Source organism: Typopeltis vanoorti, chromosome 2 (assembly GCF_054136105.1).
Source record: "Typopeltis vanoorti isolate ZY-2024b chromosome 2, IOZ_Tvanoo_1.0, whole genome shotgun sequence".
Classification (NCBI taxonomy): Eukaryota; Metazoa; Arthropoda; class Arachnida; order Uropygi; family Thelyphonidae; genus Typopeltis; species Typopeltis vanoorti.
Genome location: NC_143550.1, coordinates 187,762,948 through 187,790,651, shown reverse-complemented (window position 1 = coordinate 187,790,651; position 27,704 = coordinate 187,762,948). Strand labels below are relative to the sequence as shown.

At 36.7% G+C, this 27,704-nt stretch overlaps 1 protein-coding gene across 1 annotated transcript in view; it reads left to right on the top strand.

The window, feature by feature from the left end:
* The window catches only part of Gpo1 (glycerophosphate oxidase 1), a 550,013-nt gene extending 522,531 nt beyond the window's left edge, over positions 1-27,482 (top strand). Inside the window, exon 17 of the mRNA XM_090414113.1 lies at positions 20,307-27,482. Coding sequence (XP_090270239.1) covers positions 20,307-20,420 — 114 coding nt within the window. The 3' untranslated portion in view covers positions 20,421-27,482. The remainder of the gene's footprint in view (positions 1-20,306) is intronic.
* Positions 27,483-27,704: the final 222 nt, after the last annotated feature.

The following is a 27,704-nucleotide window of genomic DNA, read 5'->3' as shown; positions in this document are numbered from 1 at the left end:
TTTTATTTTGGTTTAACCAATAAGAATACAATTCTTCGGCTAAATCCCAAATTGCCAGCCCATCCTCATTCGTTCAGTATCAAAGTAGATACCCAACAGGGTGCACCACGAGAAGGTGAGGATTGGACATTAGGTCAGAAGCCCTGGTCGGTTCTCCGCATTCCTTTAAAGGCTATGTGGAGGTCTCCTCTCAGTTATACAGCTTTGACCCTTAAGCACCCCAATTAAACGTTATAACACACCAAAAATAGACGCACTAAAATACGCAAGGCAAATAAAACAAAACTACACAATATTAAGTAATTTGTATCGATAACTGAAAATGATACTTATCTTATCTGGAGCTTGCACGAACACTACTCATTACGAATTCATCTAGCGGCGACTTCCGACATAGATTATGTTTTAAAACACTTTAGTACACTAACCACGTTAATAAAGCTCTAATAATATACCAAAATTAAACACTTAAGTCCATTAAATTGAATCCAAAACACCAATAAATCAGCAAAAAACACAAATCTCTCAGGAGCTCTCCGATAGCACGACCGTTCACCAGCTAGCCTCGACACCAATGATAAATATGTTCTCAGTTGAATGAACTTGCCATGATGAGTGCTAACTCCATGGAGGGTGTAATAATATTTCCCAACCAGCTGTTACATAATTATTCTAGAAAATGAGTAAATGACTACAACAAGACATCTATTTCACAAAGCCCATGCTGTTCTCTATAGAAGATCAAATCCTAGCCACCATTTCTAAAGTGGATATGTAACTACCACTTCTGAAGTATATAATCTATAAATGTGCTTCCTGTTGCTTAGAGCCTATTTCATGTAACAAAACTATTTTACCTTCCCACATGCACACACACAACCCCTTGGGACTGTGATAGTGCTGTTAAACTTTTGTTTCAATATTGGAATATTGTGAGTTGGCATAATAATAATAACAAACTATAAAAATAGAGGATAAACTTACATTATCAGGATTGGCTGTCCGATAGGTATCAGAGTTGTGTATGGTGGGGCAGTTTCAAGGAAGCAGAAGATTACAAGTAGGGGTCCCACAGGGCTCAGTACTAGGACCTATATTGTTTAACCTTTATATCAATGGATTGCAAGGGGATATTCAGTTGTTTGCAGATGATGTAAAGCTGGGAAGGATTATTAGTAATATAGTGCAGATGCAGCAGCCCTGCAAGAGGATTTGAATAAGCCAGATAGATGGGCAAATGAATGGGGATCAGTTTAATGCAGCAAAATGTAAGGTCTTGAGGTTTAGGAAACATCGATGGGGCACTGTATACTCTATGGGAGGAGTTATACTAGACGAAGTAGGGGAGACGAGAGATCTGGGGTTCATGATTGATAGAAACCTGAAATTTAGGGGACATATTGCAAAGGTGGTGAAGGTAACACAGAGGATTGCTGCAATAATGAGAAGGACACTGACCTACAGAGATAAAAACAGTTATCATTTTGTTGTATAAGACCCTGATCAGACCACACTTGGACTATTGTTCTCAGATTTGGTCCCCAGGATTTGAAGGGGATAAATTAACTGTGGAAAAGGTACAAAGGCGGATAACAAAGATGGTTTCAGGACTGTACAATGATAGTTATGAGGATCGGCTGAGGGAATGTGGACTGCAGAGTTTGGTGGATAGAAGTAGGAGAGGTGATATGATCAAGACTTTTAAACTGTTGAGAGGTGGTTACAGGGTTGACACTGGGGAGTTCTTTCACTTGGTTGAAGAGCGGGAAGGAGAGATGACAGTTTCCTTTTGGAACTTCCATCCCTGGAAGTTCCGAAAGGAAACTGTGAGCAAGAGGGTGAGGAGTGGTTTCTTTTCTTTGCATAGAGGGTGGTTGAACCATGGAATGTATTGCCTGATGGAGTGGTGAGAGCGAGAACGCTCAAGGAGTGGTATGATAGACTTTGTGTTTCTTAGGGGGGACCTCCCCTCGATGAGTCTTGATAGACTTTGTGTTTCTTAGGAAGGACCTCCCATGATGAGTCTTTTGACTCCATGGAGGCCTGAATAATAATAATAATAATAATTAAAACCTTATTTGTAGAATTTTTACCTTAGGTGAAAATTTCATCTTACACTCCCAACATACTAATTCACTCCATACATCTAAAAACTGCATATCATTCCTGTTACACACACATTGGCATATTTGCAATGATGATCCTTCTCTTCACCCCTGTCACAGTTACCTCTCTAAAAGTATTTCACTTTTCTTTGTATTCTTGTAGCATCACTAACATCTTTAATCTTCAACCAGGTAATCATGATTTTGTCATCCATTCATCAAGCACTCCTCTGATCATACAATATTATTTCCTTAATCTCTCACTCTTCCCTACTCACCTTTCTCTACCCTCTCACTTTTCTTTTATTATTATTCTCTATTGCACCCATCACCACATGCTTTTTTTTGTCATGATTAGGGTGCTTAGCAAACACCAACTGTGCATCGTATTTAAACCTTATGTGAAATTAGCAACTCTCATCCATCACATCCAGGAGTCTATGAAGTGCGCTGTTCTTGCCATCAAGCCTACTACGGACAGACAGGAAGAACTGTGGACGTCCATCTCAGTGAACACAAAAAATATATCCGACACTTTCGCTATGGCAAGTCGGGTCTGGCAGACCATGCTTTGGATACCCCAGCACACAGGATCAATTGGAAAAAACAAAAGTAATGCACAGAATCTTCTACAAGTCAGAGAGGTTGTTCCTGGAATCAACAGAAGCCTTAAAACATACTCCAAACCTTAACAAGTATGGCTGCATAAATCTACCAAAGATTTGGGAGACAGTCATCCTAAGACCAAATTAATATTTATTACTTTTATTTTATTTTATTATGTATAATTTCTGGGAAATTCCCATGCTACTCCTCTTAAACACTATTAATATAATTAACGGCTATTTTAGCCTGTTTTTGTTTACGGGTGTCCCTTATATTTAATACATTGGCTAACATAACTCAAAAGGGGTATATATATATTTTAGGGCATTATGGGCGAGTATAGAGGCAGCCTTGACATAGCCCTACAGTCATTCCTACAAAGTTCCGACAATGTTCAGACGATAGCCGAAACGGTCCACACCCCGTAAACCCTTGCCCCAGTTTCCACATAAGGATACCCTTCCCCTTCTTCCCCCCCCTCTCCCCACAACAAAATAATATATATATATATATATATATATATATATTATTAATAGTAACCCGGGTTCCCAAACTTATTTCCCGTGTTTCAAGTACATCCCCATGTTCTTTCCCTCTCTTCCCCCCCCCCCTTTTCAACAAGAGCTTTGATTTTAGAAGGCATCTTAAAACCAAAATCAAGGTATGTACATAATTTTTCCACATTTTTTATTCTGCCATAATTGCCTTCTATACTTGCCCATAATGCCCTAAAATATATATATACCCCTTTTGAGTTATGTTAGCCAATGTATTAAATATAAGGGACACTCCTAAACAAAAACAGGCTAAAATAGCCGCTAATTATATTTTATTATTATTATTTTTTTTTTTCAAACTTTCTAAGACTATTAATATAATAAATTTAGTTTAATCCTTTATCTAAGTGTGAGCAAACAAAGTTTGCACCTGAAAGTATCTTCAGGACTGGGGTAAGATGGTAAGCTCCTATCTCAGTATCTCCCATTATGGGAGATACTGAGATAGTATAGGTGGTAGCTTGCTCCACCTTTGCAAGGAGTCGCCCTCATGTTGTACCACCTTACCCCTGTCCTGAAGATACTTTCAGGCGCAAACTTTGTTTGCTCACACTTGGATAAAGGATTTAACTAAATTTATTATATTCTAACCAAGTGAAAAATAAACTTTCAACATCTTTCTCTAAATCCAGAGTAATTTATTAAAAAGGTGGCACACCAATTGGCAACTCCTATAGGTAGCGATAACCTTGCTAATGCTTCTGACTGGTATCTCCACTTGGGCCTGGCTCCCACTGAAGAGACCTCAATAAAGGTCGAAACTAGTCTGGGTAGTGACCCTTAATGCATAACATTAGACATATCCGCAAGGAGATGTGTTTTGCATTATGGGAGATACTGAGATAGGAGTGTTGGTAGCTTGCTCCACCTTTGCAAGGAGTCACCCTGGTGTTGTACCACCTTACCCCAGTCCTGAAGATACTTTCAGGTGCAAACTTTGTTTGCTCACACTTGGATAAAGGATTAAACTAAATTTATTATATTCTAACTAAGTGAAAAAAAAACTTTCAATTTCTAAGACTATTATTTGGACTACTATTTCAAAACTTTGAACTACTTTTTAAAAAAAAAAAAAAAAAAACCTAGATGGCGCCCTATTAGGACTTTAGTCTTGTGTTGCACGCTGCAATTACTTATACTAGCCCCACTGTTACACTGAATTGTGGTTGTCTTGCATTTGTAACAAACTTTGTGTTGTGTGCTCTGAAGATGCTGGATATAATACCAGTGAAATATTAGCTTTCAAGAACATTTCACGATGATAAATAATACCACTTTAAAACCAAATCAAGTATCATCTAGAATTGGAAAAAATACTAAAAGGACTGTCATCTGTAAAGAGTACATTAGCCCCTTGTGTCTTGTCCACTTTTTATGGATACAACATCACTGAAAACTGTACGATGAGCTGTGGATAAAGAGATGCAAAATATAGTCCTTTGGGCACATAGGCCTACTTGTTGCAGACATCTTGCCACAGTTTGTCAAGATGTATACGTGTCTGTGCTTGAATAGAGCTGACCTCCTGTGATACATCGATTACATTTTGCTGTTATAACCAGAAATCTGTTTCATGCTCCTTGATAGAACGAGGGCAGCTTCTTAGCAAACATCTGAAACATGTTCCACTGGTATGAAATGCTGTCTAGAGCCTGAATATGATGCTATGTGAGATTCCAAACTCTCTGACAATATCAATAATTCTGCAGTCTTCTTCAAGCTTTCCAATAATTCTTCCCCATCTGAAATCATCTAGATGATGTTTTTAGACATTACAAGACATCCAAGTTTGCAACTTTATTCCTTCACAAAAAGAGCTAGCTTCCTTCAAACACAATTCGCTTACCTCAGTCTTTTGCTTTTTATCCTGTTATGTGATCCCTTTGCACATAATTTAAACGTACCCTCTTCTTGCTCGAAATCATCAGTTATACAAATTGTTACAAACTGATCATCTGAATTTGCAGTTGTAATCTTGAGAAATAGTGTTCCCCATTACGTCTTGGACACCAATGTATTTTTATGCTTCTATAGTCATTTTTTGTTTTATTTGTCACATAGTGAAACAACTCATTGGGATTTCCTTGGACCTGCTCAGATAATTTTTTCTTATATTCTAATTTTGCCTTTCTTACCATGCCTTTTGCCTATCTTGCTGGAGTCTTGTACTGCTCATAAGTTTGCTGATCCCATTTCTCCTTACATACTCTGAAGCGCAGTTGGAAGAACAACGGAACATTGCATCCTTCCATTGATAAAGACCTGGATTCGATTCTTGTCTTGACAAGAGGAATCTTTTTATAGGCTTTTTCAAATGAAGGTGAGTTAGCCAATCTCATGGAAGTAACAGGGTTTTTCTCCTGGAAACTCAGGATGTTTCATCCCACATACAGGCAAATTGGCCATGAGAATTCAATGAATTTATAGACAAAAAATGTTGGTGATTGTGATGGGTAGTAGATGGAATTGATAGTAGTAGTGTCATTGTGTGTAGGTGAAGAATTAAGTAGTAAGGGAGATGGAGAGATGTGTTTAAAGATGAGTACCCTCCTGCAATGAAGCTTTGAAAAGGTGCAGATAATATTAATAATAAAATAATAATATTCTCCACAACATTATTTTACTTTTTTTTATTTTATCAGCTTTTTTTTAATAATACTACTTATTAATCTAACTCATAGCTGATTTATTCTCCTGATCTTTATCGTACAGACTGATAATTATATGAGGCATTCTGCAGGAAGCAATTATAATTGCTTCCCACAAAATACTTCTTGACCATCTCCTATACACTTAACATTCTTCTCTCATGGATTTTACGCCATGGCACTGCTTCAAGCTGCCTACTAAAGTTGTCATAATCACCTACTGTGTAGTTTTACATATACTTCTTCTTCTTAACTAAAATTTCCACATTTCACAACCTCTAAGTCAAGACCACGTGATCCCTGTCCCCAATTGGAGGCATGTTGCAACCTTTGTTATGGAAAATCTTCTGATCCAGTGACCAGATCCAAGACACTAACATCAAGTCCTTCCCCCCCTCCCCCTCCATTACATGCTGTTTCAAGTAATTATCTGTTTATAGGTGAATAAACTCTATTTCTTTCCCTTCATGTGATCTTTTCTCCTTCCATTCTATGTATCTGTAGTTGTGGTTCCCATAATAATTACTCAACTTGCACTGATTATGGAAACTTGCTGAAACATATCTTTCACATCATCCCTTGGCTTATAACAACAACCAACCAACTGTATATTTTATCCTATTTACCTCTATTTCACACTTGGTTGCTTCAAATGAACCGTATTTTTGTCTACATGTCTGACTTCCTGATTTCCTACTCTTTTTGGCTACAATTCATCTGCTGTCATCTGCAGTATCTCTCTCTCTCCATATCCTGTTTTCGCTATCTTCCTTGAAAATACTATATCCCCACATTCTCTCTCTCTCCCCTGTAAATAACATCACCTGCCATCACCCAAGTCTTACCAATGCCTGTGGCTTTTGGTGAGATTTCACTAACTGATTCCAAAAACACCTCTTTCTTATTCCTGATATTTCTAGCATTTGTATACATAAACTGTAGCATCCCCTTTGATCTCCCCCAGTTATCCTATACCTTGTATTCATTACTCTATTTGAATTTTTCACTTGACAGATTAGATTCTGCATTTTGGTAATTCTCACACTCATTTGCGCATACCCTGTTAGCTTTAGTTTTAATGACTTTCTACTTCTACTCTCAGTGAACAATGCTTTCTCAAGCCTAACTGTTAATCCATTTCAGTGCAATCATCTGCATTATGTAAGTCCTTCCCGATCAAATTCCACATCATTCCTTCTACCCAACCATACATTGATTCATTTGCAATCATTATCCTTCTCCTCTGCTCATTTCTATCATAGCATGGCTGCAGACTTATGGTCTCTTCTTTCTCACCCTTCTAATAATGGTTTCATATCTTCTTTTATCTTTATCTGTTTACATTCTAACAGCTTAGTTAATATTATTAATTTTCATACCAGAGAAACCAGATTTAGTTATACTCATTTACTTTACTCCTCTAATCATAGATTTGCCATAAAAATATTCCCCTTACCCTCTTTCTCTCTCTCTTAGTCATACATTCTTGTTTCTTACCTCACAACTCTTCCCTTTTTTCTCTCTCTCTCTCTTCTCTACTCTACCATGAACCTGACATTCCATAATTCCTCAGTCTTACACTTTGTCTTATGCAGAACTCCAGGTAAGTGTGTTTTTTCTTTCATGAAGTTCCCATCATGCTCCCGACTTTCTGCCACTCCACTTTCAACAATATTGCTGACACTAACATTTTATGGACTTTTGTCAATATTCTCTATTCCACTATCATGTGTTTTACTTTCTCCACACTACTGGCACTCTCATTTTGAGAGAGAATACCAGTAGAATACCTCTTTCCCATCTCCAATACACCATTAACATCCTTCTCTCACAGAGTTTTATGGCATGTCACTGCTTCAAGCTGCCTACTAAGCTTGCCCTAATCACCTGCCTTGTAGTTCCACATATACCTCTTATTCACTAAAATTTCCACATTACCAGTCTAGCCTTCCTTCCACAAATCTTTCACCTTTTGGAACAAATACATTTTGCACATTGCACTGCACAAAATCTCACACATCAAAATCTCCAACAAACATGTTTTGGCAACCATTGTTCTGCTATTCATCAAACAGACATAATACATTGACCTTATAGCTTTATTTACTTTGGCTGTAATTCAAATTCAAAACAGTAGTATCTAGTATCTATTAACAAGTATCTAGTATCTATTATCTTAGCCCCTTTACAGTTCAGCTCAAACTCAGAATTCTGTTTCCTCTTTCTTCTGGATAGTTGGTGATGTATAGTCCTATATCCAAGCATAAGCATCAAGTAACTTCATGACTATCTATTGTATATAAAGGCTGTTGACTTCGCATCACTTGTCTTAATATTGCAATGCAAAAAACATCGATCAAGTGTGCAGGATTCCCTGACTGAATTGAATAAATGTTTGAATAAATTTGGTATGAAAAGCAATAAAAAGACTAAAGACAGTGAAAATAACAGAAACATTGAAAACATCAACTGTATCCTGAATGGTGAACCTATAGAACAAGTAAAACATTTCAGCTATTTAGGCATAGTTTTTAGTGAAGATGGCAAATTAAATATGGAAATAAAAATAATTAGTAAAGCTGGTATGATAGGAAGTCAGCTGAATGAATTTATATGGAAAAAAAAAAAGTCATCCATGCAGTTAGCCTAGTGGCTATGCACTTCGCAACCATATACCTAGGAAAGGAGTGTCCTGGGTTCAATTCCCATCGCCAGCATGAGGAGCTTAAGATCTTTCTCAGACATAGCCAAGTTAGCTGGTCTTGGACATGGACAGCAGGATTTTTCTTCCCAGTTTATCTAGGGTTTTCCTCTCGGAAGCAGGCAAAAACTGGCCCCGTGAACACATGCAGCTATAGCCATAGAATATACCAGGAGGCATAGGGCTAGTCACCTTATCCTCTGGACAGGTACAACTTAGATGGGCTTAAGATAAGCCCTTTAACAGGGCATCTTAATATATCTTAATAGCTAAATCAGCTATATACTGGTTTGAACAAGGCAGTGTTCAAACCAGTTTTAACTTGTTGATCTGAAAGCTGGGTTTGAAATAAAACACTTTATTAAATACTAGAGACACCTCTGATAAGAGAGTTCTGAGAGAGAGAGATCAGTGGAGTAAACAAATGACATCACTGGCAGTGTCATGTTAAAAATGAGGATATTAGGAATGAACCTGCCATTGTTAGCATTCAGGAATGTGTTAACAAAGCTAATCTCAGATGATATGGTCACTTAAAGAGGAAAGATTAGTAAAACAAGTGTTCTTTAGTAGGATAAAGACCCAGAGTAAGACTAAGATATAGGTGCTCTAGAAGATAGAAATGTAAGATCTGATAATAGTTGAAAATATCCCTCCCCCACTCAGTCAAATTCATCTGCTGTCTCTATCGTTCTCCTAGTATCACCAACCACTCTGAACTGCTCTTTAATTTCCTTTCCTTAAATGTTAATTTTCTCAAGTCCCACTCTCCTAATAGCAAAATCATCCTCATGGGTGATTTTAACATCCATAACACCAATTGGCTTTACTCTTCCAGTTATACAGGAAGAGATACTGAAACATTTGCCATCACTAATGACCTTATACAAATTGTTCACAAGCCGACCACAATACCAGATAACCCGAATCACTTCCCAAATACCCTAGATCTCTTCCTTACCAATGATCCCCTCCAAATATGCAGTGAATGTAGTGAGTCCCCTGTGTAATTCTGACCACAACCTAGTGCTCATCTCCTCCCCCCCCCCATGAAACAATGCTTACACAGTCACACCCACATGAGTAGTTTGGCATTATAACAGTGCCAAATGGGACAGCTTCCGAGACGACCACTATGCTTCATTCCCATGGTTTGACTATTGTTTCTGGTCTTCCAATCCAAACATATGCACCAAACGTATCACCAAAGTAATCCTCACTGGCATGAAAACATACATTCCCACACTTCTCTGAACTGCTGTCCCCTATCTGAACCCTGGTTCTCTAAAAGATGTGCCAAGGCTGTACAAATGAAAAATCAGGCATACCACAACTGGCTCAAATCAAGAACTCCATCCTCCTTCAGTGCCTATACTGAAGCCTGAAACAGATGCAAGAAAATTATCAATGCATCCAAAACAGAATTTGAACAGGCAAAAAGCAGGAAATGTGCAGCATGTTCAAATGGCAGCCATGCCTTTTGATCTCTTGCCAAAACAATTGGTCGTAACTTTTGCCCTACACTATTCCCACTCCTATCATACCCAGATGGCTCAATTACAACATCATACCCAGAAAAAGCCAATCTGCTGGCTTCTCACTTTGCGTCCAATGCATGCAAAACTGACAATGACAAATGTCCCCCCACCAGTCATTCCAACTGCCCAACATACAATGCCCCCTGTATCCTTTTGCCAGAAAGAGATCATAAATGTGTTGTCTAAATTAGACACAAAAAAGGCTCCTGGTCCTGATGGCACTCCTCCAATTATCCTGAAGGTCTGTGCAGCAGAACTGACTCCTATCCTATGCCGTCTGTACGTACTCACTTACTCCACTGGTATATATCCCCAAACCTGGAAATTGGCCTATATTCAACCCATTCCTATAAAGGGTGAAAACTCACTACTTCATTTGACCTCCAACCCAATACACAGTTTTGCAGATGACAGCACATTGCACTCCTCCCCTTCATTTGATAAACCTTACCCTACACGACTCACTTCAACCCACAGAACAGCAACTACAACTTCCCTTAATTCTGACCTTCAAGCCATCCTCCAATGGGACTCAGATAACCTCATCAACTTCAACGCTACTAAAACGCAGTTCTGTCTTATTTCCCGCAAAAAAGAACCATATTCCCCCAGTATTAATTTTGATAGCACTCATTCCCAGACAAGTTGAGATTTCTCTCCATGGAATTACCTTGACATCTGGCCTCTCCTGGCATAAACACATCACAACTATTGCATCCTCAGCTTCCAAAAAACTAGAATTTCTCTTTCACTCAAGATGTTACTTCACCTCTAAATAGCTGGTAACTTATACAAATCAGAAATCCGCCAAGCTATCGAGTACTCTTTTCACATTTGGAGTTGGGCTCCTAAAAGCTCCCTCAAAATGCTTGACTCAGTACAGAGAGCAATTAGACTGATAAATTACTCATCTCTTACCAACTCACTCCCCTCACTTTCACATAGACATTTAGTGTCTGCAATTTGTATATTCTATAAATATTTCCATAGAAAATGTTCATCTGAAACAACATCAATAATTCCCACACTCTGTACTAAGCCCATTGGAACACATACAGCTGCCGCCCAACACCCTTTCACAGTACACTTTGAAACCCACAGAACAAGTTTCTTTTCCTCTTCCTTCATCCCTGCTACTGCTGTACTGTGGAACAGTCTTCCCCTGGTGTATTTCCCAAGGAATACAATATACAGGCTTTTAAATCAAATGTCAACAAGTTTCTCCTTTCCAAACCCACTACCTATATACGGTACTAAAACACTATAGGTTGATCAGCCAACCTCTCATATATGGGCCCAAAAAAAAAAAAAAAAAAAAAAGGCATGGTATAGTAAGCAGCATCCACATAGTCTTAACAGCTCCTTTGATGTTGCTGTTCTACTAGCTTCATTGGTAGAGCAGCCACACTGCAGCAGTACAAAAACAACTCTGGCTAACACTGGTTTTCAGCATGCAGGCCACAAACAGTGCCTAGATGGGATTCTGGCTCAAAGGCATCATCCCACATTAAGTACTAGACTAGTACCCATGTCTACAGATGATTTAGTGCCTGCACATCACACCTGAATGGTGCAGCTTAGAAAGCAGCAGCCACAGTCTCAATAGCTGCCTTAATACTTCCAATCTAGTGGTCTTATCACCAGAGCAAATACACTGTAACAGTACAAAAGCAAATGGTGCCAGTGCTGCCTTTCGATGCACAAGTGGTATTATTGCATTAAATAGATGGGATTCTGACTTAGAAACATTCAGTCCATTCTTGACCATTGATAACTCCATCTGTCCTTTCCAAAACCAGGTCAGATCTAGCCATGGATGTAGCCAGTTGAATTCTCAACTTATTCTAATAATAAATTGATTAAGTACATGAATCTGAATCTCTACCCTAACTTCCTTAAACTTGAATTTGGAGGATATTAAGAGTGCATGGAAAGTGTTTTAAAATTATCTAAATGGTGCAATATCAGAACTTGGCCCAAGAGTTTGAAGAATAAATAGAGTAGCAATGAATTGGATGTGGAATGTAATTAATAAATTTAGTTTAATCCTTTATCCAACTGTGTGCAAACAAAGTTTGCACCTGAAAGTATCTTCAGGACTGGGATAAAGTGGTGCAACTCCTTGCAAAGGTGGAGCAAGCTACTAACACTCCTATCTCAGTATCTCCCATAATGCAAAACACATCTCCTTGCGGATATGTATAATGTTATGCATTAAGGGAAGGGCCACTACCCAGACTAGTTTCGACCTTTATTGAGGTCTCTTCAGTGGGAGCCATGCCCAAGTGGAGATACCAGGCAGGAGTGTTGGTAGCTTTCTCCACCTTTGCAAGGAGTTGCATGGTGTTGTACCACTTTACTCCAGTCCTGAAGATACTTTATCCAAGTGTGTGCAAACTTTGTTTGCACACACTTGGATAAAGGATTATACTAAATTTATTATAGTCTGACCAAGTGAAAAATAAACTTTCAACAGGAATGTAATTAAGCAAGAAGTTCATAAGAAAAAAATGATGTGGAAGGAATACCATGTGCATAAGGATAATTATAAACAGCAAGCCAAAAGAGTCACAAGTAATGTATAGAAAGCTATCTCTGAGTATGAAAAGGAAATGGTTCTGTAAGCTAAAGGCAGCCCGAAAGAATTCTATCGTTATGCTGCAAGTAAAAGAAAGAATGAATTTAAAAGAATAACTCTGCCAAATGCAGATGGTCTGAGGGTGATGGATGCAGAAAGGTTGTTCAACTAAGTGTCCATTTTGCTAAAAGCTATCAACCTAGTGTATGCAACATTGAGTTCACTGCTACCTCTTCACTGGATGAAGAAACTCAAATTGAATAATATGTAATATCAGCATGGATGCTAAAAGAATATTCAGCTGAACTGGCTATTCCTTTGACCAGACTATATAATTTGGATCTCAGAACAGGAAAGATTCTACAGGAGTAGAAAGAATGTATGGTAATCCCATTGCACAAAGGTGGTGCAAAGACTAATGTATCCAACTATTGACCAATCAGCATCTCAGTAATGGTGGTGAAGATTTTGGAAAAGTCAGTTAGGACTCATATTCAGAAATGGGTTGACAGACAATCTCTCTTTTGCAATCAACAGCATGGGTTTTAGTAAGGGAAAGTCATGTTTTAGCAACTTGCTCCCATTCTGTAATAATGTTAACATTGAACTAGATGAAGGGAATGGGTACACCATGACATTTTGGAATTTCATTAAGGCTTTTGACAGAATACAGCATGGAAGACTGTTGCATAAATTGAAGAATATGCTATTGGATTATAAAATATTAGCCTGGTTAAGAGGATGACTGACAGATAGTTATCAAAAAGTGGTATATGGAGGATGTGAGTCTGCAAGATTTAAGGTAACAGTGGTGTGCCTCAAGAATCAGTTCTTGGTTCATTTTTATTCAATCTGCACATTAATGACATTGAAAAGGATTTGACATGCAACATACATACAGCTGTTTGCTGATGATGCAAAAATAGATAGGGTAATCAGGAGTGCTGCTGATATGCAGGACTTACAGAATGATTTGAATATGCTGAAATTGTGAGAATGTGAAAAAGGCTGTCCGTTCAATGTTAATAAATGTAATGCAATACACTTTGGTGTGATTAGATATCCAATGTTGTATTATATTGGTGGGATTATGCTAGAATAAACTAATCAGTCTAGGGATCTTGAAGTTTTAGTAGGCAGGAAATTGAAGTTCAAGGATCATATAGCAAAAATTGTAATTACAACTCAGAGAATAATTGCAATGCTGAAATGAAACTTGACATGTAAAGATAAGGAAGTCATTTTACCTCTTTACCTTACTGCACACAATAAGACCTTATTGAGTGTAGGTCTGGTCTCCTGGTTTCTGTGGTAATTCTGATACAGTGGGGTGAGTACAAAGGAGAGCTAAAAATGACATCACAATTGTGGAATACTGATTATGAAGATAGATTCAGAATTTATAATCTGCAGACATCGGCAAACAGGATAAAGAGGGATGATATAATTGAGAGTTACAAACTTCTGAAAGAGTTATACAGAATTTTTCATTTTATGCAGGGTGGGAAAAGGATGCAAGAGCATCCTTGAAAGTTGAGAATGAATGCTGTCATGAAGGGAGGGGGTAGGACTAAATTTTTCTTTCATACAAGAAAAAATTTCTCTCCCTCATAGTGTGGTGCACGATTGGAATGGATTGCTGTTGGATGTTGTGTGTGTGTGTGTGCAAGTAGCGTGAATGATTTCCAGAACAGATATTACTGCTGGTGCATATAGTATGGCCTCTCTCTCGATGAGTTCTTTATTCCTTGGAGATCTCTCTTAATAATAACAACAACTTAACTATCTAACCTTGCTTTTTCATTTAATGAGCATATTCTGGATTCCACTATTTTACCTACTGGAGGTCATTATTATTCATCAGTAGAATCATCCTATCGAGATCAGCAAGCTTGTTCAAATGAGCACATCATTAGGATCAGATAAGGTTTCCTAACAGTTAGTGCATTAGGACATGATGTGGTTTATGTGTACACTCCCCTACTTGTGGCATTAACTGTCATCACTAGAGAGTAATTTTTCCTGTGATATTTCTCATAGATGTGCAGTGTTCATTATGCTTTCCCACCTTTAATTTAGAATTAAATAATTAAAACATGATTTCACCCAGGATCTCTCAGGGTAGGCAATAAATCACATCCAAAAAAAAACAAAGTCGAGATGTAGCAAGGATCAGTTGCCGTGCATGCTGTTCTGGTCTCAACAGAGCCAAATCATTTCTCTTCGTTGTTCATACAGATTGTATTAGATGAAACAGTTAATCATACTGGAAAAATTGACTAGCTTATTTACCATATTTTTCCGTGTATAAGACGATACTGTTTTCTAAAATTTTTAGACCAAAAATTGGGGGTCGTCTTATACATGGGGGGGGGGTTCATTGAACAATTCCACTATGTCCTCTGCATCATTCACTCTGTTCCCATTTTTATCCCACAGTATCATTCTTCCACAGTCATTTCTCCTCTTACTGGCCACATAGCTAAAAAATTCCCTAGGATTTTCTTTTGATCTTAGGGCCAATCTCCTCTCATATTCCAGTTTCGCTTTCCTTACCACACTAGTCACTCTTCTGGCCTGTGTCTTATATTCTTCATGCATCTTCTCTTCGCCTGTCTCCTTATATCTCTTCCATAGCATCTTTTTCGCATGCAGTTCCTGTTTAATATTGTTTGTCATCCACTTTACTCCAAATTGTGTCCTCTTCTTCACTTGTGGTATACAACTTACCATTGCTGCTAACAAATATTCTTTCACAGTTTCCCACACACTAATGATATCCCGGCCTTCCAATTCCTCCCTCCATGAAACTTCCCAAAGTTGATGTCTAAGACTATTATAATCATGTTTATAATTCCACATAAGTTCCTGTCTCTTTGATACTCCTGCATGTCTATTCATTTTCCAAGTCAAAACCATATGGTCACTCTCTCCAACTGGTGGGAGAGATGTCATCTCAGTTATTATCAACTCTTCTGATGCTATAACCAAATCCAAAACTCTTGAATCTCTTGTTCCCTCTGTTACATGTTGCCTAAGACATTTGTCCCTCAAGAATTCTAAATTCCATTCCCCTATTGCTACATGCATCTTCCTCTCTCCAATTTATACTACTGAAGTTAAAATCTCCCATAACAATCGTTCTTCTTGTACTTGCCAAACTTAACTGTCTAAACATCTCCTGGTCCCCCTCCTCTGTGCTCCTGAGCCTGTAGCAACTCCCCACTAAATATCCTGTCTTGCCCACCTCTACCTCACACCATATGCTTTCAAAATCATTTGTCTCACTGCCTTCAAAGCCTACATTCTTGGAGAACATAGGTCATCACTTATCATAAGCAGTATCCCACCACCACGCTTTCCCCTTCTATCCTGCTGAAAAATGCTATACCCAGTGACCTCTATTCCTGTTATTATATCCTCTTCTGTCAACCACGTCTCAGTGATCCCAATAATTTTTGGCCAGGCTGATGCTATCTGCGCCACCAATTCCTCTCCCTTATTCCAGATACTCCTGGCATTAGTATAAAGCATATAAATGCCATTGTTTCTATAACCAGCATTATCCCCTCTAGACTCCACTGGGCTCAGTGTTACTTGATGTCGTCTCCCAAGCGATTCCCACAAGAGGCCACCCCTGCTATCATCCTCCCTGGGACACACTGACTCGTTCAGAACAGCAATCTCTCCAGATGCCTACGTCCTTCCTCATTCAAATATAAGTGGTCTCTCGCATAGAATTTCTCTCTTTCCTCAAACGCACTCCAAGCAGCCACATATACCAGTCCTCTCTTGTCACACATTCTAGCTATTATGTCATTCAATATTGCTGCTCTTCTGCTCAGCTCGTTATTATCATACCTAGGCAACACACACACACTATTTTTCCTCTCTGTCTTCTTCCGTACAGCCTCAAGCAAAAATCTCATATCTCTCGCTGCCCGACTTACATTACACTCAAGTCATTTGTTCCTACCATCACAATCATCTCATCCACCCTTTCACCTCTCTTAATTGCCATATGGTTTTGAACCAAGTCAGATTGCAAACGTGGATGAGGTGCCTTATAACAGAACTGTTGATATGAAAGAGATCAAAACTGTGGCAATCAAAACAAGTGGTCATGAAAAGACATTGTATACTGTTGTCCTTTCATGCTATGCAGATGGTACCAAACTGCCTCCTATGCTCATTTTTAAGAGGAAAACATATCCTAAAGAGAGCATACCACCTGGCATTCTTGTCCAAGTTCATGAGAATGGCTGCATGAATGAAGAGATCATGGCTATTTGGTTTGCAAAGATTTGATCCAGAAAACCTGAAAGGCTCTCGAAGAGCCCAGCTCTGCTCATGTTTGATCAGTTCCTAGCACATTTAACAGAAAAGACAAAAAAGGCTGCAGCGGATTTGCAAACACAGCTAGCAGTTATTCCTGGTGGAGTGGACTTACAGGTCAGCTACAGCCACTAGATATTTCTGTTGACAAGCCCTTCAAAGCTCTGATGAAAGAAGTAGTGAATAAATGGATCTAAAAAGCAGGTAATAACTTGACACCGACAGGAAGAGTGAAAAGCCAACCATTACTAAGGTATGCAAATGGGTCCTAAACTCATGGAATGGAGTCAATCAAGAGGTGGTTGTGAAATCCTTCAAGAAATGTGGAATCAGCAATGCCATGGATGAAACTGAGAATAATCTCATATATAGACAGTGACTCAGAAGACAGCGCTGATGCAATAGAGGTTGAAGAAAATTTTGATATGCCCAGAACTGAGAGTGATGCATAATTTCTTAGTATGTATCTTTAAAAAATGTTACCTAATTACCAAATATACTTTGAATATTTAAAAAAATATCAAATGTGTTTGTTTTATGTTTAAAATATTGATTTCTTAATTTTGGGTTTGAAAAAGTAGGGTGCGTGTTTTACATAGGTGCATCTTATACACAGAAAAATATGGTAACTAGAAAGATTAGGGCTCCATCTGACATCTCTGCATTCACTCTTATGAGAGTCATGTTATGCCTGCCAAATATTCACAATCTTGATTGATATTCTTTTACTTAAATATTCAGTGCACTAGGCAGAAATCACATTGCATCAACACTGTTGCAGTGGGCTATTGCAATGCTTTGTTTTAATTAGACAGATTTCCCTGATCCATGCCACATGGCTGATACATTGTACAATGCTGAACTGGACCCAACCATTCCATCAGTGGATGGTTTTGCCGTGTTCCAGTGCAGTGCCATACCTGCTCTGGACCCCAGCCTGAAAACCTTTTCACAGCTGGCTCTTATCTTGAGTGTTTAATAATAAGATGACACACTTTTTTTGCTACTTGTATATGGAAAATATATGACTTCTGTATTGATTCAACCTTAATATCGTCTTTGGTTTGGCTTGCACTCATGAGACCAGTAAAGTCAAAATTAGTCTGGGTAATGACCCCTCCCATAATGTTTTGCATTATGGGATACTAAGGCAGCTGATGTTGAAGCCTCTGTGTACAAGGAGACTGAATGGTATCCATTCAGCAGAACTGGTATCCAATGAAATACCTGTAGCAGAAATTCAATGCAGAAACTGGCATGCTGTGAGACAGTAGCTGGGGAGAGAGAGACTGTGAGAAAGTTGTCATCAATTAGCCAAACTACTCTCTTCTGAATAGCAACAAAAATTTTTAGGGTTGTTTCAGGTAACTCACCCAAACATGAATTTGGACAGATTTGGAATTTCTGCAAAGTTAGTAGATAGACAGATGAAAAGTAACATAGTGTATTGTAACATAATGTACTAAGAAAAAAAAAAAAAAAATGCAAAGTTTTTTGTAAGTGGAAGATGCTATAGAAGTGATCATATGTTTGTTCCAGGAAAGGCATATGTGATCTAGAGAAAGGCTAGGAGATCTGCTCTTGAGTATTATCATATAATCAAAGGTAAGGGGAGGAAAGCACTAATGTTTTCTCTGAGGGAAAACGACAAAATTGTTTTTGTTTTTTTTTTTTTATAGAAGCATTGAAGGCAACTAGGTTATTTTATTATTGAATGGCATGAAGATCATAGAGAAGTGTAGATGATGTTGAAGCTTGAGATGTTTGGAGTGCTGCAAAATTTGAATAAGGTTTAAATAATATGAATAACAGAACTAGAGAGTACTGTCATCCATGCTCTCCATTCCTCTTACTGTAGATAGGGTTCAAAGTCACTGAGCAAGGTCACTTATGTATAGAAGTGAGTGAACTAACAGAACCCAGAGGAACACCTGCATTAATAGGAATTTCTGAAAAGAGAACATCCCACCATTGCATGTGCTAAAAGATCCAGTAGAAAACTGGAAACCCAATTACAAATGATGTGTGGCAGGCCATAAGATGGCACTTTGCTGAGAAACCCATGATGTCAAATAATATCAGATATCTTGGAAATGTTGAGTCTATAGCACACCATTTCTCCAAACCTTACCATGGTATATGTCCAGAGGAGAGCAATATAGGTGACAAGAGGAATAAGATCTTATAGTAGTAGTAATATAAAGTTGCCAGACACACTATATGTTATTTATTTTCTAAATGGTTTTCTTTACACAAATGTCTGGGAACAAGGATCATCATTAACATGAACAATTATAAATGAAACAGAAGTAACTATTATACTATCAGCAATCTTATGCCTTTCTTAAAAATAAATATTCCAAATTACAGTAAACAAATTCCTATATATAGCCAGTAAGAGGACTTTCGTGATCTTATTTGCTATAAATTCTAAGGCAAGCTTTAAAATATAAGAAATAATCATGAGATTAGTTAATTAGACATCATGATATAAAATGTGATGGTAATTCTATCAATGTCCACCGCCCCTACCTAATTTCCGAATGTTGGACGTTCCAGAACTTACAAATTAAGCCATGCCTCCGGCCATTTAGCGACAACAAATGCCCAAATTTGGCAGATACATCTTGCAGCCTTGACATAGCCCTACAGTCATTCCCACAAAGTTCCGACGATGGTCAGACGATGACCGAAACGGTCCACACCCCGTAAACCTTTGCCCAGTTTCCACATAAGGATACCCTTCCCCTTCCTTCCCCCCCCTCTCCCCACAACAAAATAATATATATATATATTATTAATAGTAACCCGGGTTCCCAAACTTATTTCCCCTGTCCCAAGTACATCCCCATGTTCTTTCCCTCTCTTCCCCCCACCCCCCTTCCACAAGAGCTTGGATTTAGAAGGCATCTTAAAACCAAAATCAAGGTATGTACATAATTTTTCAACATTTTTTATTCTGCCATAATTGCCTTCTACACTTGCCCGTAATGTCCTAAATTATATATATATACCCCTTTTGAGTTATGTTAGCCAATGTATTAAATATAAGGGACACTCCTAAACAAAAACAGGCTAAAATAGCCGTTAATTATATTAATCATGATATATTAAATAAGAAAAGGAGGAAAAAATTATTGCTAATTAGAATCTGTAGTCTAAGTCATTTGAATGATCATTATGAAATATATCTGTTACCATTGCCTTTGTTTATTTTATTTATTTATTTATTTTTCAGTTAATGAATGCTATCAAAACAGGAACGATTAGTCAGAGCCGTATAGCAAAAGCAATGGAGAGACAATATGAAAGCACTCTCATTTCTGTGGAAAGAAGTGGCGGTGGCTTGTAAAATTTTAAGATATATCATGAGTTATGAATACATTTTTGAAATGCTTCTTTCTTTCCAAATTCCATTCTGTAGATAGGTTTTCTGTATTTTTTTAAGTTTATATATTATATAAAAAAAAAGCTTGTGTCTTGCTGAAATAGTTTAATATAAATAGCAGTTGTCATGAATCTCTTGTTTATATTATATAATATACACAATGTCTAGTCTAACACTGCTGTTTTGTAAAGCCTTTACTTAGAATGAATTATTCATATAACTGCATATAAATGAATTTGTACCCTAATAATTATAAGAATATTTGATTTAAAAAAAAAAAAAAGTGCAAAGTATGCATATGTTATATTTGCAACAGTAAAGGTTGCTATCCTTCAAAATATGATTTTTTTTTTTTAACTGTGTGTAAATTTACTCCATGCAGGCAATTTTTTCCAGCTCTGGAAGCCATAGCTAAAAAAAGCTATATGTTTCATCTTTTAGTATCAAGGGTTTAGTTACATAATCCAAGAACCCTGTTCTAAAGCAGGGTTTCTGGATTATATAATCCTTAGCACACTCTTGATTCTAAATGTACAACAGGTTTATAACCTTTTGTGGGGTTGGGAGAAAAACAAAAACACTGAAATTTTAATGCCTTCCTTGTCATAACCAACCATGAATCTCATTACTGTCACAATAGGGTAGTTAATCCTATCTACATAGTCTGCCAAAACACGTTCTCTGTATAGTGGTTTTAAAGGATGAAAAACCTAATTTTCAGAGAGGAAAAGTCCCTGTATATATATTAATGATATTGGGATTGGTAACTAGCGATATGCAGCTGTTTGCAGATGATGCAAAACTGGGAAGAGCAATGCAGAGTCGAGCAGATGCTATGGCCTTACAGGAGGATTTGAATAGATTGCATGAATGGGCAGGCAAGTAGAACTGTCAGTTCAATGTTGCAACGTGTAAGGTTCTGAAATTTGGTAAGTAACGATGGGATGCAAAGTATACTCTTGATGAGGAAACTTTAAAGGAGATAGAGGAGATGAAAGATCTGGCAGTGGTAGCAGACAAGGACCTGAAATTCAGGGGCCACATTGCACAAATTGTGAAGATGTCACATCAGATAATGGTAATCATGCAGAGGACCCTGACATGCAGAAATAAAGAGGTTATGATGGCATTGTATAAGGCCTTGATCAGGCCTTATATGGATTATTGTGCACAGATTTTTTCACTGGGTTTTTATGGTGACAAGGATATGTTGGACAGGGTCCAGAGAAGATTCACAAAGGTAGTCAGTGGTCTTTGGAATGTGGAGTACTAGGACAGATTGAGAGAATATAAATTGTAAAGCCTCGTGAATTGGAGGGGGTATGATTGAGACATGATTAGGGGACATGTTATCAGGTTGACATGGGAGAGGGGTAGAACAAGAGGCCATTGCTAGAAACTGTATATGGAGGACGTGAGGAGAAAGTTCTTTACATGGAGAATAGTTGGTTAGTAGAGTGCATTGTGTGTGTGTGTGTGTGTGTGTGTGTGTGTGTGTGTGTGTGTGTGTGTGTGTGTGTGTGTGTGTGTGTGGACACATTGAATCAGTTTAAGGCATGGTTGAATGAGCATTGTGTGTACCTCCCATGATGAATCTGACTACATGGAGGTCAGATATTAATAAAAACATGTATAAATCTGCATATACATATATAAAATATTATAGTATTTACAAACTACAGAGGCTCCTTTCACCAAAATTACTGGTGGTGTATCCATACATACATGTGTTGTTATGTGTGTGTGTGTGTGTGTAAGCTGACACTTTAAAAATTATCTATATTTGAAAAACATATGCATTGGTGGAAAGATAATTGTAGCTGATAAATGGTTAGATCTGTTTAACAAAATTGACACACTGAGGAGAGAAAAAAAATGATTTACTAAAATATGAAGTTTGGCATTTGAATTGTGAATGTTAAAGATATCTACTAATTCAAGAAATACTGATGTGTTAGAAGATGAGAAGCTTCTAAAATACTAATAGTATACAATATAGTTATTTAATTGATTTCAAAGGTCATAATGATTTATGTTACTTTGCCTTAATCTAGATTGCTTGGAAGGAAATTTCCCTTAAAAGAAATTACTATATTCGGATTTTAAAAAAAAACTTTGGAATGATTTAAACCCTCTTTTCGAAATTGGCAAATATTTGCATTGTACTTTAAAACTGAGAGAGAGACAGAGAGTTGTTAGCAGTTTCATTTTCTTTCTTAAATATTGGAAGCAGAATTTTTCCAGAATTAGTAAATCTCTAAATGCATCGATTATTAATATTCAGGACTTCCATGGAGTTGCAACTCATCGTGGAAGTTCACTCTTAGATAATACCATTGTACCATAGTCCACTGTACCATTCCTGTTCATCATCTGCACTTTCAGGCATGGAATAGTGGTTGAACCATGGAATATATTGCCCTGTCAGGCAATATATTCCATGGTTCAACCACTCTCCATGCAAAAAGCCACTTCTTTTGCAACTATCAGACTATACAAAAAATATTTTCAGTGTCAATCCTGTAAATGCCTCTCAACAAGTTAAGTGTCATATTACCCCTTTGCCTTCAATCAACAAAACTCTGCAGTTTGCATACTCTTAGTCTTTCCTCATAACCAACACTGTGCAATCCTGATATCATTTTTATTATTCTGTTGTTGCTTCCAGGATTATTTCTTCTAGTGACTAGAATTCAGTATAATAATCCATGTGCAGTCTAATCAGGACTTCATACAGTAGAATCACCACTCTTTTATCTCTTCTAGTCCTTAGTATTTCAACAGTCCTCTGAGTTACCTTCACTACCTGGCAGGGCTTTACTTACACTTTTCCCCATGCAGGTGGGACCCGAGGCACTAGAGTGCTCTGGGACCCCTCCCTCATTGTGTGGGCCCTTAAATTGGACCTGATCCCCCCCCCAGTTAGAACTTCGTACACTTGTGCATAAGTATGGTCCTGACCACCTGTGCAATATATCCCCTAAACTGCAAATTTCTATTGACTATTACTTGAAGATGGGAAGGGGAGTGGATACTAGAGTATGCACCCACTCCCATCAGTTGATCGGAAATTTCAAGACCTTACATTTAGTTCTGTTAAACTGATATTGCCATTCATTCATTATTTGCCAAATGAATGGCAAGAGGTTATATGGTAAAGGACCCACTACTGATCCCTCGAATTATACTTGTGATCTTCTGGACAGCCCACCTTTCAAAATTCTGCAAAAACTGAATATCTATTTGCAATCCACAGCAGTATCATTTGCATGAAGATTAAATGGTAAAGGTCCAAATATTGATCCTTGTAGAATATCACTTGTGATCTTAAAGGAAAATCACAAGCGAGATTTCCATTTCTGTGATATTGCTTTCCTTCTTACCCCCCCCCCAAACACGCACATAACTTTCTAAATATCTATAAGAGCCAATTTCCATTCCAACAGAAACTTTGGATTTAATTAGAACATGCTAGAATTTTAAAAACAAGATGTTAACTCTTTTCCTAACAATTTTTATTCATTCCTTGTTCCATAATGACCAGTTTATGAACTCTTGATCTTTAATACTAATGTATTATCATAAATACTTCCAGCCATGATACTAATGCATGATTGGTTTTCTCCCTTTCATAGGTAGATTTTACATTTAAATTTAAAAAATAAAACTAAAATAAAGAAAATTCTTTTGGAGAATGCAAGAAGCTATAATACTTCTTTCTTTAAATATATATATATATATTTTTTTAATCATCATTTTCTGATATTATGTGCTGAAACACATGAGTTTCCTGGAGGAAAAACCTTGATACCTCTGTATGAGATCAGTTTCAGTTGGGAAAAAGAAAAAAAAAAAAAGCCCATATAAAATTCCTCATCATGATGAGAATTGAACTCAGGGATTTTCTCTTCAAAGAATGCATTGATTTGTCATTGTTCCGGCCACATTATAATGAGATGCTTATATCTTGAGGGATACAAGATAGTTCAACCCAAGATTTCATTGTTACTAGCTTCTTATCTGCAATTTCATAACAGATTAATAACAATTTCTAACAGTTAGTTTACTTTACAGATAATTTCTAACAGCCACCCACAGTGACTTTTCATGTGTTCAGTATTGTCAACTGCTGCATTTCAGTTATCTAAGATAGCATTAACTGCATCAATCCAGGTAAGTCGTGGTCATCTGGTGCATTTTTGCTATCATTCTTGTGACAAATACCTATTTTTCTCTTCCATCCTGTTTGAATGCCCACATTAGATGTCGCTACTAATACATTCTCGAATGCTACCTTTCTAATATCTTTATTTTTAATATGATTCTGCTACTTTCCATATATTTAATATGCCAGCTTCACTGTAAATTGTACCTAAATAGCTGAAATGCAGTTGTTTTTCATGTTAGGCCCCAATGGCCTGTCATGGCAAAGTAACTCTTCTTAGAAACCTGCTTAGAGCTTATGATAAGGTGATTAATCATATCTGCAATGTCTGTAAATTGTATTCTTTTGGATGGTTTGTCTGTTTTGTGCAATGAAAAGCCCAAATATCTTGGAGTTAAAAACCCTACCATCTCCAAATGAGACCAGCTATCTCACCTTCACTTGAAAAGCTCTGATAATGGTTATTTTATTATTATTATTATTATTATTATTATTATTCAGGCCTCCAAGGAGTCAAAAGACTCATCGAGGGAGGTCCTTCCTAAGACATAAATTCTGTAAAGACTCATCGTGATGATGATTTTCATCCTAAACAGGATTCAAACCGAGATCTGAAGGACATTGTCAATACCATTTGAACTACAGAGACTCTTGGCTTATTTTTATGGTTTTAATATGTTTGTTTTACCAGTTTTTACTATAACAGCAGTCCCCAAAGACTTGTGGTGAAATTTATTTAGTAGAATGTGCTTAACCCAAGTTTAATATTTCCAATTTTGATATCAGATTTAATGCCACTTTCTTTCATAATGTGATCCATATAGATGATTTATATGAATGTGAGAAAGGGGGAAATTGTATATTCTTCCATTCAACATTCCATTCTGTATATCCTTCCATTCAACTGCTGATCTACAGCTTAAGAGCATAGGTTATATATATCAGTCTGTATAATGTCCTGTTTACATCATACACTGTAATTGGCATTTTTAATAGCTTTTTTTTTGCTTAGCACCCCAAGAATAATTAGTTTAGCAAAACAAAATACGTCCTTGTTATATTCTTATTTCTTAATTATTCATCTTTAAAAAAAAAAAAAAAAAAAAAAATGGTCTTTGTTATCCTTATTTGGCCTGAACCCAGCTTATTCTTCCTCAAGAATGAACTTTTCATCAATTCTGCTTGGCCTCTTCTCAAGTATGCTTGAATAAATCTAACCTAAAATACTCAGTGGCGAAATTTCTCTCTAATTTGTGACCTAATTTCTTCAGCATAGATATTCTGAATTATACAGTGTAGTCACTGCGAAAATGATAGCTTTCTCTACCTTTCATACTGAAATGTATTCAGGACTACATTGCTTTTAGATATTTTCTTCCGTTCTTCTGTTGCTCTTATATCACTTAACATTTCAAAGTAATCACTCCATACATCCTTAATCTAAGGACTAAGCTATTCAATTTTGCATTTTGCCACCCTTTTTTTATGTTTCTGTACTATTCCCAAAGTCTCCCCATGACATTGTGTAGCTTTTACATAAAACTTAGCTTTCTTACATTTTTCTATGTCATTCTCCAAGGTCGTATACTAACTTATGACATTTTGATAGTTTTTTTGGTGTCATTTCATTGTATCAGTCATTTGGAAAAAAAAGAATACATATTCTCTCCACACACACACACACACACACCTTAAATCCACCCTTCTATATGGCACCAGTGTGTATATGTATATATATATATATCATTATATAGAATATATCATTATTTAGAATAAGTTATATATATATATATATATATATGGTATATACACTCACACACACAGAGGTCGACAAATTGTGCAGAATCTTACTCACTATGCAAAATATAACATTATGTAGAATATTTAAAATATATCATTATATAGAACATTTAGAATAAGTTATATACTGTATATACAGTTTACATACAGGTTGACAAATTATGCAGAATCCTACTCGCCATACAAAATATGTACTTGCCCAAGATCCTCCATTTTTTCAGAATGATTAATAGTACTGTACCATCAGAAATTTTTTATATATATTGAAAAAAAAATTTTTTTTTCCCATCTGAAGCTACTTGCCAGCAAGTAGCTTCAGATAGGAATGCATATATATATATATTGATGTCATATATAACTTAAAAGGGCTGTTTCTCATTGTTTCATGCTTAATATTTCAAATTGTACCCAAAATTTGGGTAATTTAAATTACTCTGGTGAAATTTTTGCTTTAACAAATTATTGTAAAAAGAATTATCTTTATATAAAAATTGTTTGCAACTTACTATCATAATTAAGAGTTAAAACAGTCTATTGATTCCCTGATTATTTCACTGACATTTTTATCAGAAAGAAAAATTTTTATTATTATTATTTCAATTTAGAATTGGCATTAACACAACAAAAATATGTTATTATTTATGCTTATATCAGAAAAATGCAGTGTATATAATCACGGGACCATCAGTTGTACATCTCTGTTGTAAAACAACATATCTCTGTTTTCAGTGCAGAAGATTCTTTGTAATAATTCCATTCTTAAAGCTTCATAATTTTATTGTGCTTAAAATATGAACATTTAAAATACATTATAGCCAGAGCATTTTTTGTGCTAATCACATGTTTCATTCTGAAGTAAGAACTTTACATAAGTAGCTGTTATCAGAGTTGCTCTTTTTGAAAGAATATTTTTTGAGGTGTATTGTTATTGGTTTGTTACTGTAACTGTAAAAATTTTAAAAAATTGCAAAATGTCTGAAACATCCATATATTGATGTTTTTTGGAAGTGCTTACATAATTGCATGAAAGAACAAAATAAATTGATAGTTTTGTTTCTGTATTCCTTTTAAAGTTACCAAAAGATCTACAAAAGAGCACACAACACCATTTGTGATAGCAGCAAAAGCTTGTGTCTTTAAATTAATCCAGTTTAGTACATCACAGGTACAAAATAAGCAGGGATATATACTAAATGATAAATGAATTTGGAGAAAAGAGCAAAGCTAATAATAATGGCAAATATCTGTTGGATTTCTGCTCAGGACATGGACTGGTTATTACT